At 45.5% G+C, this 17,970-nt stretch overlaps 1 protein-coding gene across 2 annotated transcripts; it reads left to right on the forward strand.

The window, feature by feature from the left end:
* The first annotated feature begins 133 nt into the window (after positions 1-133).
* Positions 134-17,970, forward strand: LOC128419661 (nidogen-like). 2 transcript variants are annotated; one of them, XM_053400622.1, is made up of 13 exons: positions 134-611; positions 1,992-2,129; positions 3,764-3,950; positions 6,168-6,415; positions 8,048-8,222; positions 9,810-9,910; positions 10,898-10,969; positions 11,643-11,771; positions 12,732-12,854; positions 14,025-14,189; positions 15,761-15,928; positions 16,661-16,821; positions 17,362-17,970. In XM_053400622.1, exons 1-13 carry the CDS (start codon positions 545-547, stop codon positions 17,425-17,427), a joined length of 1,800 nt encoding a protein of 599 aa, XP_053256597.1. In that variant the 5' UTR covers positions 134-544; the 3' UTR covers positions 17,428-17,970. The 2 variants fall into 2 exon arrangements, with proteins under 2 accessions (XP_053256597.1, XP_053256596.1); XM_053400621.1 differs by having other exon boundaries at positions 136-611; positions 10,898-10,984.

Here is a 17,970-nt window from a genome sequence, read left to right on the forward strand (position 1 = left end):
AGGGCCAAATGAAGAGGCCCCGAGGCCTGAAAAGATTATGGTGCACACACACACCTGCAATTGGAGTTCAATATATCAACAGCATTAAACTGAAATGAAATTTTAAAATAAAGCATGGATTTATTGCAATGCACAGCAAGATCTGATTTCCTTGCGTTATTTCGATCTGCGTCAGTAGGATCGCTAACGATCTCCCGCTGTCGTGGGAGCTGCCTCCATTAAGGCAGACCAGAATCGGGAGCCTGTCCCGCAGGATCTCCTAGAACATTGCTTGAAAACTGCCGCTCTGCAGGACGGAACGAGGAACTCTGGCCCACAATCGGAAGCCCCCTGGAATCCCGGAAGCAGAACCTTCAAGATAATTTGAAATGAAACGGACCTTCTCTGTTCCTGGACGCTGGGCCTGGTGCCTCCTGCCTGCAGATCCCAGAGACATAACAATACCTGCCTGCAGACCCACAGACATGCCGCCAACACCGTCCTCCTAATCCTGTCCGCAGCCAGCAAGATGCGAGCTAACCACAAAGGAGGGGTTTAACTGAAAATGCTAGTGAGCCGCCTGGCTTCTCTCCTCTGCCTCATCACCACACAGGTCCTAAGCAAGATCCATGGTAAGACCCTTACATGATGGGTGGGGGACAAACGAAACCTAGAACCCCTTCTGTGACTGCCTTTGTAAAAATAAAAATGGTTCTTAGATTTCATAGAACCAAAGAATTTCAGAGTTGGAAGGATCACTTAAGCCAATCACCATCAATGCAGGAAGCACAACTAACATTTCTTGCCTGCCCGTAAGGTCACAGGATTGCATTATTGCAATGTCAAAGGTAAAATATTAAAATCTGTTAAAAGAAACACATGATCGAGGGTGGGTCCCAAAAGTGTGTATCTCAGGTGTTCAGCGTCCTGATGAAATTGCCAGGAGACTTCAAATCAGCTAGCGTAGGAATGTCCAGCTTTTGTGTTACTTGCCTCTCTTCATTTAGGGATAATTTGTGCCTGTTAGAACAGGGGGAGCAACATTTTTGGGGCTGAGAGCTATATTCCTTCATGGATATTCACCCCCTCTCTCCTCTGCACCCATCCATTCATTCTGTCTCTCCTACACACGCAAACTCAAGGGTGCTGAGGCTTTTCACCGCGAGGGCTGCATTCCCTTCTGGGTTGTTGTAAACAAAAATTGCCCTTTTCCCTTATAGGGTATCCAAGAGCCCATATAGAGTCCTTACATAGGTTCCCTATTGGTAGGAGAGAATAACAGAGGCCAACCAGAGAATATTGAGAAGCAAAGCAGCTAGTAAGCTTGATCTTTATTGATCTGTTGCAACAGGGTGCTCCCCTCACCCGCAGGAGAGGAAGAGGAACCCAGAAAAATGGCGCAAAAGGCCTTATAAAGACTTTTGAAGGGGTGTAACCTAAGGCCACCCCTCAGATACATCATACCTACATCACAGAAAAGGCGGTCTTAAAACAGAAATTTGAATGTTGTTTTTCTCCTGTCATTGTTTATCTCCTGTCTGGCAGGTTACTTGATTGGGTAACCTGGCCAGTCTTTTGTAATGATAAATACTTAGTTCCTGGGCCAGGTCACAGGCTCACACCCTATTCAAACACAGACATACCCTTAAGACAGGATTTGTGAAGGAAAAGACAATGGGGAGGCTTTTCCACTTTCCTTTGACCTTGCAGAGAAAACATTTGGTCAGTTTGGGAATCAAAATGGTTCCAGGTCGGTTTTCCTGTGCTGATCTATGTATGTGCTTGGTTGGTACACTTATGAACATTTAACATATATCTAAGACCTCAAAATTCCTATCACAGGGTCTGCAACGTTCAATGAACTTTACTCTGAACTGGGTAAGTCCCAGTATGTCCCACCCCAGGAAGTGGTGATTTAACATTTATTTGTGCCCTTTCTGACTACTGAAGCCATGCACCTCCATTTTAAGGGTGGTGGCAGTGATCAACAATTCTTCCTGGCCTCTCTCCAGATCCACATAAACTGGAATGTGTCACCAGGAGGATTCTCTGTCACCCGAAGGCCATTTGCCAACTTGACAAGCTGACATCTGATTACTATTGCCGGTGTCTGCCAGGCTACAAGGGGGATGGAATAAACAATTGCCAAGGTAAGTTAATACCTGTGTGCACATCTGCCTCTTTTGGGGGGCGGCAGAGACCCGCAGTGGCTATTATTCAGTCTTTTATACCACGTTTAAAACATTCCCTCTTGTGCACACAGATAGCCCAAGGAACCCTAAAAATGCTTTTAGCGTAATGTGTGTGTGATGGGGATGGGCGAATCTGTCAATTTTTGTTTCTCCAAGTTTCTCATTTTCCCAATCCTAAATTTGGTTCTCCACATTTCCACATCTCATTGCATTCTTTTTTTAAGTCCTCATGAAAATTAATCAGCATTTTAGTGCAGATTTCTCCTAATATACACAAGCTTCTATGCAATTTTGCCTAATACACACATTTTTTTACAGAGCAACCTTTCACCATATGGATTTTTGTAAGTCATATTCACTAATGCAGGCATGTCCAAAGTCTGTTTTGGGGACCTAATCTGGCCCACTGGTTGATTTAATCCAGCCTCCGTGGCAGTATATGTCCTGAGGTAAAACCCCAAAATAAAGCTCAGCAACTTCAATCCTAAAAAAAGCTCAACAACTTTGGTAGGGCCTCATGCATGTTCACTTCATTGAAAAGGGTTGGGCACCCCTGCATGCATTCGTTTTATGCACACTTTGCCCCAGTATATGTATTTTTGCACTTGGCTGCAGAACTGCACTGCAAGTTTCAGAAAAATGCAAATTTCAAAGGAAGATTGTGCTTTGGTCCACATATTGTGTGAATTAAATGCGAATCAAATGAGAATTAAATACAAATTTCTTTTGTATCCCTAGTGCGTAAATATCTTGGAACTGGAAAGACCAGGATTCAATGTGTGTGTGTGTGATTAATTATTGTTTAATTGCTTCATGATGTTTTGTGGGATGTGATTCATAAATGAAATAAGTGAATAATAAACTCACCTTAGTAACATTGTGTAGTCTTAGTTGATCACTCCCCCTCCCACTGCCAGCCTCCATTTATCCGATCTGTAAAAGAGGGATATGATTAAATGCTTCCTTCACAAAGTTCTTCTGTGGAAGAAAGAGATAAAGACAGATACTGAAAGATAATTTTGTAGGTTGAGAATTATTGCCTATATTATTAATAGCAAGTGTTGCAGATACTAATATTGACCAGTCTGAAGCAACTGGTAGCATAAGAACCGACTCCTTTTGGAATAAATCATTGTTCAGACTCTCAAAAATAGTATTCATGCTTTTACTGACAGAACTCTTTTAAAATAAAAAAGATACATCAAATCACATCTCCAAAATATCCATACAATGTATTGTGCTGTCCAGCACAAGCGTCACATTTTACAAAATATGAAATAATCCAAACAGACCTAAAAGCAAAGGTATCTCTCTCTCTCCCCCTCTCTCTCCACACCCTGCATTCCAGCCTCCAGGCTGATTACTCTCCCTTCAGAAGAAATTCGTTTACATCCTCCATCGAGTTTGGGAGAAAAGACTCAAAGGCAACTCGATTCAAAATGGAGATTTGCAACCCAATACCTCTCACATAATCTAAAGTCACAACACTCACATGTTAGCTACTTTGACGTGCTTTCGAACTGCTAGGTTTTAGCCTCATTGAAAAACCTATCTACCTACCTGAACTGACCTCACTCTTTGTTTGCATGCAGACCCTGGGTTCCGCATCACCATTTCCAACGCATCTGTTTGCGATGGGTTCGGAGAGCAGGTCTGTCTCCTCAAGGCAAGAGAGAGGAAAGTCACCTTCAACATCACGGTCTCCATATTCGGCAAACGCCACCAACACGAAGTGAGGTGGTACAAATTCTACTCCGGCCAAAGCCCACAATTCTACAGGTATGTATGCGTGGAGTGCAAAATACAATCTGGTGTGTATCTCTTAAGACGCAGCCCCATCTGTAGTCCTTTTCAAGGCAGCTGTTCACCAGTGGTGAATTTCGGGAAACACAACTGGTTTGACCGCAATGGGCACTGAGCTGAGAGGGTGCAGTGCAGCAGTGACTTAGAAGGCAAGAGGCAGGGAGTGGCTGGATTTTGGCACCACTCCGGTTGCCACTAAAATTTGAAATCCCCAAGTCCACCACTATGGCCTTTGAGATGTCTTTCCAATTCTGAGCCATTACAGAAGCTTCCAACAATAGCAAGAGGCTTTAAAACAGCCAATGAGTTGCTCCCTTCGAAACGAGGCAATGAACACAAGGCAGGCACCACATGTACAATGTCGCCAACAATGACACTGATTTCAGAAATTATTTCAGCCCCAAATGCTGTTGGGCAGGACCACCCAAGGTGTAATTCCACCCCCAAAGCTTATTGCCCATTCCATGAATATCTGCCAATCCGACCAGACTGTAAAAACTACCGTATTTTTTGCTCTATAAGACTCACTTTTTCCCTCCTAAAAAGTAAGGGGAAATGTGTGTGCGTCTTATGGAGCGAATGCAGGCTGCACAGCTATCCCAGAAGCCAGAACAGCAAGAGGGATTTCTGCTTTCACCGCGCAGCGATCCCTCTTGCTGTTCTGGCTTCTGAGATTCAGAATATTTTTTTTCTTGTTTTCCTCCTCCAAAAACTAGGTGAGTCTTGTGGTCTGCTGCGTCTTATAGAGCGAAAAATGCGGTACTTGTGGGTTGTTTCATGCAGTTTGCCCATAATAGTGGCTGAGACAGAGGAAGAAGATTTTGTAGACCAGATCCTATTCCACCTAAACTCTGTCAATTTCCTTCTCCAAGTACTGTTCCCAGATGGATTTCAAGCCTGTGGAAGGAGCATGTAAGGAGTTGAGAAGCGCTGTAAAATATGAAAATGATGCGTAGATGGTACTTTACACCTAATAAATTATCTAAAATGTATAAGAAGGTTCCTAATAATGGCTGGAAGTGTAAACAGGAAGATGGGGATATAGCTATAGCTATAGATACAGATATAGATATTCCATATGTGGTGGACTTGCAAGAAAGCAAGGGTATTTTGGGAAATACATGATGAGATAAAAAAAGATGTTTCAAATGAGTATGTCTGAAAAGCCTGAAGCATTTCTATTAGGGATTATAGAGGCAGAAATCCCCACCCCACCCCGCCAAAATGCTAAAGTTGTTTATGTATGTAACAACAGCAGCTAGGATTCCAGATGTGCAGAAATGGAAGGAAGAAGTTCCAGCCAAAGAAGAATGGATAAGTTAAGATAAGGAACTATGCAGAACTGGCAAAATTAACAGCAGAATTAAGAGAATCTAGTGATGAGTCTTTTATGGAAGAATGGATGCCTTTTCTGGACTATTTAAATAAATATTATAGTATGATGATCTCACAAGCAGGATTTGAGCTACAAGCAGCGGAAGGAATTAGATTATAATATTGTGATTTGATAGACAGAAGATGGGGTGCAGCAGAAGGGGAGAAACAACAACTCCATGGGGAAAGGGGTGAGAAGTTGACAAAAAGAAGGGAAAAGACTAAATTGTGCTTTGACTGTATATGTTGAAAATGTTTAAACTTAATGAAATGTAATTGGAAAAAGAGAGAGATAGAGAGAAGCACCGAGAAACTGAATGCAGGCAAGGCTGAAACGGTTTCAAATGGTGGTCTGAAAGCTTGAGAGTGTATCTTGGGACATGAAATTAAATGGTTTATTTGGTACATTCTCAGCCGTCACTCGGGACGCGAGTGGCGCTGTGGGTAAAACCTCAGTGCCTAGGACTTGCCGATCGTATGGTCGGCGGTTCGAATCCCCACGGCGGGGTGAGCTCCCATCTTTCGGTCCCAGCTCCTGCCCACCTAGCAGTTCGAAAGCACCCCTAAGTGCAAGTAGACAAATAGGTACCACTTTATAGCGGGAAGGTAAATGGCGTTTCCGTGTGCTGCGCTGGTGCTGGCTCGCCAGAGCAGCTTCGTCACGCTGGCCACGTGACCCGGAAGTGTCTTCGGACAGCGCTGGCTCCCGGCCTCTTAAGTGAGATGAGCGCACAACCCTAGAGTCGGACACGACTGGCCCGTACGGGCCCGTACCTTTACCTTACAGCCGTCACTTACCCCATGGATGTTGGTTTGCAGTTATCGGAGAAGATTGGCGCTTGGGAAGAACAGGCCTCTGAGGATTGCTGTGCATGAACGTGGGCAGGCGCTGACACTACTTTCAATCAAAGAGGATGATTTTTACCCAAATCTTTTCTGGGCAGAAGTGAAACCGAGCACACCACCCACCAAAGCGGCCGTGGTTGAGGCCTATGACCTGACAGGCTTCCAGCTGTTAAATCCTTCCAATCTGAGATACTATTTTGCTCTGGATAGCATGCCTATAGGTAAGGCAACTTTTTAATTCTCCCCTAGATTTGTTGCAACTTGACTCAAGACAGCAGATATGCTCAAGGAAGGAAGGAAGGAAGGCCGATGCTCACCCTATACAGTGATACCTCAGGTTAAGAACTTAATTCATTCTGGAGGTCTGTTCTTAACCTGAAACTTTTCTTAACCTGAGGTACCACTTTATCTAATGGGGCCTCCCGCTGCACGATTTCTGTTCTCATCCTGAAGCAAAGTTCTTAACCCAAGGTACTATTTCTGGGTTAGCGGAGTCTGAAACCTGAAGTGTTTGTAACCTAAAGCGTCTGTAATCTGAGGTACCACTGTATAAGAATAGTATAACATTAACATCCCGCACTCCTCATGTCAGTCCTGCCTTAAAATAGCAGCAAACATAAGTTTCAAACCTGGTCAGTTCCCCTCCATACAATGAGATGAGAATGAATACACACACACACACACACACACACACACACTTCTATATTTCTACATACCAAAGGAGGTCCCCTTCCCGTACACGCACTGAGTGTGTAGAAACCACAACCTTGTTTCTGACCAGCTTCATTTCATTCCAAATTAGCAGCCAGATTCGCTGTTAGAAGGAACGATTGTCATTTTGACTGAATTTTGCTGAAAGTTGGACTGTTGGGTGAGCGATGAAAACCCCAAATTCATGTACGGTAACTGCTGCACAAGTAATGGAAATTAAAGCAGACTGAGCAGTTCAGTTCTTTTTTTGTTGGATGTTATTATTTTTAAAATGGTCTTTGAGAGCACTGTAAACACGAGGCAAGTAGCTGTAGGAGCTCAGAATGTAACAGGACAGCGGGTGGAAGGAGATGCTCTCGGTGCAAATGGGACACTCTCCCAACAACCTGCCTTCCTATTTAAAACTGGTCTAGAGTGTGGCAGTTCCCCTTCCCTAGTCCTTGCAAAACTAAGCAGGGAGGATGGCAGGGACAAAACTGGAATTGTTTGGCTTGGTCTGCCATTAGCTCTGGCTCCATCTGTCATTGGCTGTGGATCCACCTCCTGGATCCATCTCTCTGCCTTCTGCCCTACCAGCTCCTGCAGCAGAGGTGGGGAGCCGGATTTTGTCAGACTCCCAACTCCCATCAGTGCCGCCTGGCATAACCAAATGGTCTGGGATGATGATGGGAGTTGTAGTTGCAGGGGGTTAATTTCAGCAAAGGCAATAAATACAGTGTTGCACTAGCCTATTCACTGAGGAGGTGTACCTGCTCCTTAAGCCAAGAGTAGCCAATATGGTGCTCCTCCAGCTGTTGTGAGACTCCAGCTCCCATCCGCCCCTGCTAGCATAGCTGACAGCCAGGGGTGGTGATGGGAATTGTAGCCCAACTTCATCTAAAGCAAGGTTCCCCAAACCTGGGTGTCTGACTGTTTTTGGACTACAATCCCCATCACCCCTGACCACTGGTCCTGCTAGCTAGGGATGATGGGAGTTGTAGTCCCAAAACAGCCGGAGACCCAAGCTTGGGGAACCCTGATCTAAAGCTTTGCAGGTTTCTCTCCTCTGCCCCGTAGCCACAAGTCAACACTCTTGACATGGCAGCTCATGACCCTGTGCATCGAGAGGTCTCTCTGTTTTCTTCTGCTGCTTTTATTTTTAGAGGTCGGAGAGTTCTTGGAAGGGGACAACGTTGCCATCCAGTTGCCGAAATACCTCCGGCTTCCTCCGTCCAGCTTTGTCCGGTGGATCAAGGAGCCCCGCCCCATGACGCTGCTGGACAGCCATGCAGTGGTGTTGGCCAACGGCCTGGATGAGATTGAGATCAGAGGATTAATGTATGCTTGCCATCATCCGGGTGCTTTCAGGCTCAGCCTATAAACAGAAAGGTGTCCTCCAACTTCCCACTTTAGGGGGAGGGCTTATTTATTTCGACGGTGTCTGCCATGAGAATCTTGTGGGAACTATGAAAAAAACCCACAGTTTAATGTAAAGAGGGGGGAATCGCTTCATGGTGCATTGTAATGCTGAATGTTTATATTTTAATTTGTGCATCCTAGGCTTTTAAGGAGGCCTCTTTGGGTATCAAGAAGTATATATATTTATAATGATCTTCGTAATAAATTGTATGCGTCAGGGGTGGGGAAACGTGTGGCTTTCCAGATGTTGTCAAATTCCAGTTTATATCAGCACCATCCAGCATAGCCAACAGGGAGGATGGGAGTTGTAGTCCAGCAATATCTTCACCAAGAAGGCTGACACCTTGCAATTCAAAGGTTCTTCACTGGGGAGAACAGGTTCCAGCTGCTCCTGACACAAGAACATAAGAAAAGCCTGCTGGATCAGACGAACAGCCCGTCTGGCCCAGCATCCTGTTCTCACAGTGGCCAACCAGATGCAGGGTCCGAGTGCGAGAGCGCTCTTCCCCTCCTGTGGTTTCCAACAAGTGGGATTCACAAGCATTCACAAGCCTTTGATCACAGAACTGATCTTTGTTCTACATGTGTAAGGACCTGATCTTCTAACACAGTAGCCCCTACATTCTGGGAAGGAAGGGCGTTGTGTATCATAAGAACATAACAAGAGCCACCTGGATCATGTCCAGTGGCTCACCTAGTCCAGCATCCCTGTGGACACCCAGACGACCCCATGGGAAGCCCAGACGCAAGACCCATGCACAGCAGCACTCTCCCCTGCTATGCCTTTTTGCAACTGGTATTCAGAAACAACCTGCCTTTGTCAGAGAAGGCAGTGCATAGCCATTATGGCTAGCAGTCTCCAATATCCTCCATGAATTTCTCTAATCCTCCTTTAAAGTTGGTGGCCATCACTGTCTCTCCTGTGGGATCAAGATTCACAGTTCATGCACTGCATGAAGAAGTACCGTATTTTTCGCTCTATAAGTCGCACCAGACCACAAGACGCACCTAGTTTTTGGAGGAGGAAAACAAGAAAAAAAAATTCTGAATCTCAGAAGCCAGAACAGCAAGAGGGATCGCTGTGTAGTGAAAGTAGCAATCCCTCTTGCTGTTCTGGCTTCTGTGATAGCTGCGCAGCCTGCATTCGCTCCATAAGACACACACACATTTCCCCTTACTTTTTAGGAGGGAAAAAATGAGTCTTATAGAGCAAAAAATACAGTACTTTTAAAAAATCTGTCCCAAATATTCCAGCATTCAACTGCACTGGAGGTTCACGTGTTCTAGTCTTACTAAGGGACGGAAGAAGCAATTCTCCATCTACTGTCTCCGTGCCATACATAATTTTATAAAGTTTTAACTAAATTGGAGTATGCACATGTGGGAGAGAGATTGTGTGTGCATGAGAGTGTCTAGAACTGAGCATTTCTAGATATTTTTGCTCTTTGGGTTTCAAGATTTCATGAAGCATATCTCACCATTGTTATCCCTTTCCTCGTCTCTTAGGGACACTGACTTTGGCTATTTCCGAGCACTTGTCTACGATTTTAGCCCTGATGTCCCCGGAAGGGTGTTAAACGCTCAGCGACTCTTCTTAATAAATAGGGGTATGGAATCCCACCCTCCTTCCCTCTTTTTAAAAATCCTGTTGTGGTTAATGGTAGTTAAAGCGACACTCAACGATCCTTTTCTTGATTGTCAGTTTATGCCCAACCATCCCAGGTTTTGCTCTGCAATACCTTTGGCTACACAGATGAACAAACAATGCCTGAATAGCTCAGTTGGTTAGAGCGCGGTGCTGGTAATGCCAAGGTGGCAGGTTCGATCCCCATATGGGACACATACATATTCCTGCATTGCAGGGGGTTGGACTAGATGATCCTCAGGGTTCCTTCCAACTCTACAATTCTTTGACTCTAATATTATAGGTATTAACTATTCTGCACCAAAGTATGTTCAGAGCAGCTTACGATGGTGTGGCCAAACAGTACCTGCAACAACAATTTCAACCAGTTTAAAATACAGCCCAGTGTCCTTTCTCAATCCATTAACTTCATCTGCTAGATATTTTGGAAAGTGGTTTGTCTGTCTGTCTGTCTGTCTGTCTGCCTGTTTGCTTGTTTGTTCTCTATACGTTTGGACAGCTCTCAAGGTATCGTCACCAGACTTGGCACTAGGGTTCTTGAGGTGGGGCCGGCAAACTTCGTTACTGTTTGAATTCCAGGCGCCATTTTGAATCAAGATGGTGGGCCAAAACATGACTTTGGACTGGCTTCACCCAATTTTTTGTGTGACGCGTCCAAACTCACAAATTGTAGCCATTTTTTAAAAAAAAACATCCTTTTTTATTTTTAAAAATATCTGGGCTCCCTGCTAATAAAATATAACACAGAAGCATAAGAAAAACAAGATGAAGCAAATGACACAGTGGAAATGTGATCATTGAAACATTTTGGAATCATAAATATACAGCCTCTATATTCCTAAATACTGTGTCAGTAAGGCTGTGCTTGGTACTCTTTTTAATCTGAAGACCCTGTTGTGGTATTTTGTGTCTGTGTTCAAGTTTCTGCTATTCACATGTTTCCTATCAGATATCAGCAAAACCTGCCATGGAGGCCGGGATGAAGAAAACTGCAAATGCAATCCAGGATTTGAGGGAAATGGTATACACTGTGTTGGTAAATAATTGTGAGCTTTGCTTCTTCTAGTCTTTATTTAGCATAGTACATAATGATCATAATGCTGCTATAAACAACCATTTGTTTTCCGCATATAGCGTTGATGCACAAATTATTGTGCCATACACACAAACAGAGCCATTTTGTGTGATGCCACACACCCCACAGCATCCATTTTGTGTGTGTGCGGCCTCGGAACACTACCTTAAAATTCCTATTGTGTCTGTAGGCTGCAAAAAGGTTGGCAAAACCTGTGTTAGAATACCCACAGCTCAGTGGTAGCACACATGCCCTGCATGCAGAAGGTCCCAGATTCAATCCCTGGCATCTCCAGGCAGGGCTGGGATGGAGCCTTGTTGGAAACCCTGCAGTGCTGCTGCCAGTCAGTGTAGACAATATTGAGCGGAAGGCAGCTTCTTAAATCCCTGTTTAAATCACCCCTGTATTCAGAACCATGGGGACTGGAACCTTGCTTTATTTTTAAGGGAAGGGCCATCATCCAGCTCCATCTAAAAGGATTCAGGTGGCAGGGGAAGGGCTGGAGAGCTGCTGCCAGTCAGCTTAGACAATGCTGGGCTTGATGGGCAAATCTCTCTCTGTGCACACATGTACGTAGAGCATGCTCCTATATAGTCTCATTTTCTTCTTTTCTGCAAAGACATAGACGAGTGCAAGAAGGAGATGCCCGTGCATTGCCTGGCTGAAGCAACCTGCATCAACACATACGGATCATATTTTTGTCGCTGCCCGAAAGGCTTGGAAGGAGATGGTGTGCTCAGCTGCATAGGTAGAGGGAACCTCAATGTCTCTGGTTGTGAAGAATAGCTGGGCTGGGCTGGGGAAACTGTGTCCCCTCTGGGTATTGCTGCAGAGTCCATCACCACCAATGTCATTGCATTAATATGATTTATTGCCTACTGTTCACCCCAAAGTCCTAGCTCAATTTAAAATACAACATTAAAAACAGTTTGTTTGTTTTAAAAATGCAATCACAATAATAACAGGGTGGGTCCCAGGGATATACAACTTGAGTGCCCAGGGCTAAGGTAAAGAGGTGTAGCTTTAGCATACAACGTAAACTGCACAGTGAAGGTTCCAGACACATACCTGTAGAAAAGGAGTTTGACTACCTGGGGGCTGCCACAGAGAAGGCCCTCTCCTGGGCTGCCACCGCCTGCGCTTCTGAGGGTGGTGGAATTACCAATTACCCTCTGCCAATCTTAGCACCCAATGGGGGCCCTTAGGAAGGCAGGCAGTCTTTCAGATACTTGGGGCCTTAGGGCTTTAAGCACTCGAGTAAGCAGCTAAAATTGGGCTTGGAACGGACAAACATTGTGGCTGTTTTAAAATAGGGGCTATGTGAGTCCCAAATGGAGCCCCAGTAACCTGACCACGGCATTTTGGAGCCATTGAAGTATACAGGTCTTCAAGGGCAGTCCCATGCAATGTGGATTGCAGTAATCCAGTCCAGCTAACAGAGCATCTCTGAACCTTGGCTGTGCCGGCTGGAGCTCATGGGCATTGGGGGGGGGTGGTGTCCAACAATATCTGGGGTGTTATAAGCTCACCACTTACAGGTCCCCCATTTCTGGTCCGTAATGGGTGGCCTGTAGCTCAGGTGTAGTAGACCTGACTTTGCATGCAGAAGTGGTAGAGGTTCCAGGCTCAATCCCTGGCAGCCCCAGCAGACAAGGAGAAAAACAGGTCCAGGACATTGTACAGCTTCTCTCTCACCCCCACCTTTTAGACATAGACGAATGCACCAGGGATTCCCATGCCTGCAACCAGGACGCGACGTGCCTGAACACCCTGGGATCCTACTTCTGCGTTTGCCAAAGCGGATTTATCGGTGACAGTGTTCATTGCGAAGGTAAGTTGCACAGATTGCAAAAAAATTGTTTTTAACAAATCCTGCTGAATCAGATGGAATAAGCATTTCACTCACCATCCTGGTTTTGGTTGAACTAAAGCAGCCGTATTGCAAACGTTGCCCATAAGTCCCAATTTCGAAGGATAGCTCTGATTGGGTCCACATATTTTTTGGGGGAAGTGTGAATTTGGCTTTAAACGTGGACTGAATTGAATCCCCCCCTCCATCCCTACACTCTATAACCAATCAGATTTGTAGAATGGCTCCAAATTACTATGAGAGAGAATGAAACTTACCTCCCGCCATCCCGCTTTCTCTACACCATTCATATTATTAAGACTTTCATGTATTCCTATAATTGTGGGCTTTATCCCTAAACTGAAAAGCCTTCCTGGGCAGGGAAATGTCCTGTCCCTTGACCATCTATGTTACCCTTTCCTAGTCGTATGATATTGTTCTGGAAACAAGTTGATTATTTATGAGAGAAGTGTGTGTTGGATGGTTATAAATGAGCAGGAGAGGATAGTTTACTTAGTAATTATACTTCCTCTTACTTGTGTGAGAATGCAAATATGTACAGGTATTTCAGCAGAGCTAAAAACCACCATCCATGCACATCTTATCTCTATAAGCTATTATGGCAAGGTTGAATAACCTTTTAGAACAATTATGATATCCAAGGATGCTTTCGGCAGACTTGGATTGTCTCCCCCCACCCCTTTCCCTCCCCTCTGAACAAAGAAATCACTCTCAGACTGTTTAGTAAACAAGAAAAACATGAGGTTTACTCACATCAAAGTCTTGCCAGGATCCAATATGTTACAGGGATGACAATCAGTCAGGCAATAATCCTTACAGATATCCATAGTTCAAAATGGAGATTGCTACTTGGAGGAGAGCAAAGAAGCGTCCTCCCCCATTGCAGGCAGGGGAAAAATAAGTGTGTGACCCAACAGAAGAGGCAGGGTCATTGTCATTTCCCTGTGACCAGGTTTGGGGCTATGACATCACAGAGTCCCCTCTGTACTAGTTCTGAAACACCACGGTGCCATTGCCCCTGTTTGTGACTGCCTGCCAATCGTGCATTTGATATTTGGGCACCACATCCTCCCACATGGTGTGCGTTTGTGTCTTTCTGCCGGTGTTCACCTCTCTCTTCTCCTGTTACAGCAAAAAGCAACTGGTCCCCATGGTCTCCGTGGTCCGTCTGTTCCGCCACCTGCGGCCTCCAGAACCAGATGCGCATCCGGCAGTGCACTCACCCGGAGAGCGGCATGCGGTGTGTGGGCCCTTCCGCTGATCTCAAGCTCTGTCCTAAGACGCAACCCTGCCCATGTAAGCTGGCCTTCACTTCTTAAGCTGGGGCAGACAGACCTCCCTTGCAAAAGGCACATCTCCACTGCAAAAGCACGTTTCTTTTATAACTTCATGGGAGCCCACCAGACAACCTCCAGTTGTGCTCACACCGCTAAGAGGGTGGTCATATGCAAGTCCAGATTTCAGTGCCATTTGTGCTTGTAAGCATTGGGTGCATAGCTGTCAACTTTCAGATTTGAAAATAAGGGATCAGCAGCCTCACCTGTCCGGGGACAGTCTACAGGATATCTAACAATCCGGGATAGCAGTGGGAAACGGCGCTGAAATAAGGGAATTTCCCGCAAAAAAAGGGAAGGTTGACAGCTATGAATGGGTGGGTAGGGGTGACACTTTCATTTCCAGTTAGTGCATATCCCATAACCTCCTCCTGAGAAATCTCACAAATTTTTATACCGGAAATGTTCTGGTTTATATTTGTTCCACTTTTGCTGTTCTGCAGCCCCTCCGGACAGCAATCATGTGGAAGCCTTGGAGAAGCACCCCAGAACAATTAATAAAGCAGAATAATTCCACCTCTAAGGTGGCACCACTCTTCTTGTGTCAAAAACAGGTTCCAGAGCATGCTTGCAATAAAAGACCAGTCTGGAGAGGCCCATGGTTTCTTCCAAAGAATCCTGGTTTGTTCTTGCAAGTAGGGATGGATGAATCCGCCAGTTCTGGTTTCCCTCAGTTTCTCATTTTTCCAATCTTGACACTCAGTTCTCTACTTTCCCAAGCACTTTGCATTTCTTTTCTCTATCTTTTTTTATAAAAAAAAATCCCCATGAAAATGTGTCATTGTTTCAGTGCAAATATATGCTCATACACACATTTCTGTTTGCACTTTCCCCTAACAAATGCATTTAAGTGTATATTGTTTTGTTGGAGAACTGCACCACAAAATTCAGAGGAGTGCAAATTCTGAAGGGCAGTTGTTCTTCATATTGCATCTATGCCGTTATTCTGCATATTGATTTAGGAAGGGTGAATTAGGCAGTTTCTCATTTAAATGCAAACAAAAACAGAATTCTGCCCTGTACCTATTCTGAGATGCCTCTCCCTCTCCCCTCCCCTGCTCCCCCTTTGTCAGAGGATCACACATCTCTCGCTGATCTCACAGCACCTCTTATGTCCTTTGTCACTTGACCGCTTTTTATCCCCTCTTCCCTATTGTTCAACTCAAGTCCAGAGGAAGTGGAACCATTCTCCTCCCACCCTCCCATTCCTATTTCCTTGTGTGTCAAGTATTTTTAGATTGCGAATCTTAGAGCTGCTAAGCTTCTCTTAGACACACTCTCTCTTTCCCCCTTTTTGCTAAAAGGTATGGAATAAATGCTGTGAATAAATAAAGCCAGGGTGGAGAAAAACCCGAGGAAATAGCAAAGAGTAGAACTGGGAAGATCCTAGCACTCAAAACACATGCACTTAGCCACTGGCTATTGTGCAACACCAGACATGTCCACAGAAGAAGAAGGAGGAGGAGGAAGAACCTGCTTGTCCAAAACTGATGTCGAGAATTGGTAAACAATTTTCTCCTTTCTTTCCTTTAGACAACGGCCATTGGTCAGAGTGGTCACCCTGGTCCATGTGTTCGGAGAAGTGTTCTGGGATCAAGAAAAGGATTCGAATCTGCGACAGCCCTGCTCCTTCTGGAGGGGGCCTGCCTTGTGAAGGGGAGAAGGAGGAGCTTGCAATGTGCAACGACAGCCAGTGTCCAGGTGCAGCCATCATCTTGCAGAGGGATTGGGCGATCATGAAGGGGACCTTGCTGGGAGAAGCATAAGGCACCCTTTGGGCTTGAATGCTGAATCCTTAGAAACCTTGAGGGAGTTCCCCAGCTGTGAAGCTCTTCCCAAAAGGCGAGGGCGATGGGTTGGACTGGCAGGTGACTCTTACGTCAACACACCAGCAACAGGACAGGGTCCTCTCTTACATCTGAAGGCAGCAGACAAACATAAAGGGCACTTCACTTCCACTCCCTCGTCCATCCCTGTGTCTGCCGCCTGAGGCTGCCGCTGCCTCTTTCTGCCTAATACTAGGGCCGGCCCTGTCTGAAAGCATCCAAGAACAGGCTGCTGGACGGGTCTTTGGTTTGATTCAGCAGGGCTCATCTTACATTCTCACATTCCCTTTCCCCAAGACAAGAACAGAAGGAGAGCCCTGCTGGATGAGGCCCCACCAGTCCAACATTCTGTTCTCACAGTGACCATCCCATGAATCGCTTGTTCCTTCCACACTTTTCAATGCACTTCCCCATCACTTTCCTAACTGCAAAAGTCTTGCTTCTTCAGCATGATTCTTTCACCTGCCTCCCTTTAATTGTACAATCCTGAAGTATGCACTTGAATATTTCATAGAAAATACTGACCGTCTGGAGGCAGCGGAATATTATTGACTGACCCGGCTGGTGGGAAGCCCAAACTGAACCCTTTGCTTTCTCTCTGCCTCAGTTGATGGAATGTGGTCTCCCTGGGCATCCTGGACTCCCTGCCCCGTCACCTGCGGACTAGGAGTCGTGAGCCGATCTCGACAGTGCAACAACCCTGCCCCACAGCAGGGAGGGAATAACTGCAGTGGGCATGGGTATGAGGAAGGCTCTTGCGGATTTCCGGTGAGAGAAGCAGGTTTTTGAAATCGTGGCTACAAAGGACAAGAGAACGTTTTCAGACAGGGCTGGGGAACCTGTGACTACAACTCCCATCACCCTTGGCCATCCTTGACTCAGATTCCGGGAGGGGAGTACCCAGATCAGAATCATTGCACCAGTGAAGGGGGATTTAATTGTTTTAGCATGTCCCCTCCCAGGACAAGTAGCAGTTTTGGAGGAAGGGTTTTAATTTAGATAGCAGGCCAAAGGGAAAGGGCTAAGGGATTTCGCCACTAGCAAACTACTTTCCAAAAGCATTCTGTCCCACATGGTTGTTGTTGCTCTTGTTGCTGTTTTTAAAAGGCAAGCATGTCCTGTGCTTTCTGTTCTGAAAATTGCAGTGGTGAGGTTCGAGCAATGCACAGGAAAGTCAGCATCTCCAACCTGCAGATTGTGCCTGCCCCAGCACAATCTTTCAATATGTTGTCAGTCTGGATATTGACACACTCTTCTGTCTCATCTCTCTCTCTCTCTCTCTCATTTTTATTTATTTATTGCATGCAGGAGGCTTACTGCAAATACCTGCCCAAACCATCTGAATCTATAATAACAGGGAAACTGATTCAATGAGTACCCAAACATTGGTCAATGCGGCAGTGGGAAGAATACCAGCAACCGGCCAAGTATGGCTTCTCTCAGTTTGTGGGCCAAACTTCATGGTGTTGTGAAGGACAATCCAGCCACTTCTTAGTGAGAATTGGGGCCAGTGCAGACAGAACCATTCTCAGGTGCCCAGAAGCTAAGGGGGGCGGGGGGAGGAAAGGAAAAGAATTGTACCAATGGACAACTTTAGCAAAGAACGGTTTGGGAAGAAAACTTTGGAACCGTATTAATTGCACTGAGAAACACCTGGAGTTGAGTATCTTCTCTGGAATGAAGCATCCTGTGAAATATCATGCACAACTATGTCCACAGTTAATGGATTTTGCATGGGTGCACAAGAGTCTTTGGAAATGAACACAGATGTCGTGTTTGCAGAGGGGCCTGTGCACTGTGGTCATTTGAGGAACCCAGACCACAGTAAAGCAGATGATGGGAGGAGTTTCTGGTCCCAGGCAGCAAAGGGCAGAGACTGGTCAATGATGAATGTGATTAAAGTTCCCCCAGCTTTTA

Source organism: Podarcis raffonei, chromosome 8, assembly GCF_027172205.1.
Source record: "Podarcis raffonei isolate rPodRaf1 chromosome 8, rPodRaf1.pri, whole genome shotgun sequence".
Lineage (NCBI taxonomy): Eukaryota > Metazoa > Chordata > Lepidosauria > Squamata > Lacertidae > Podarcis > Podarcis raffonei.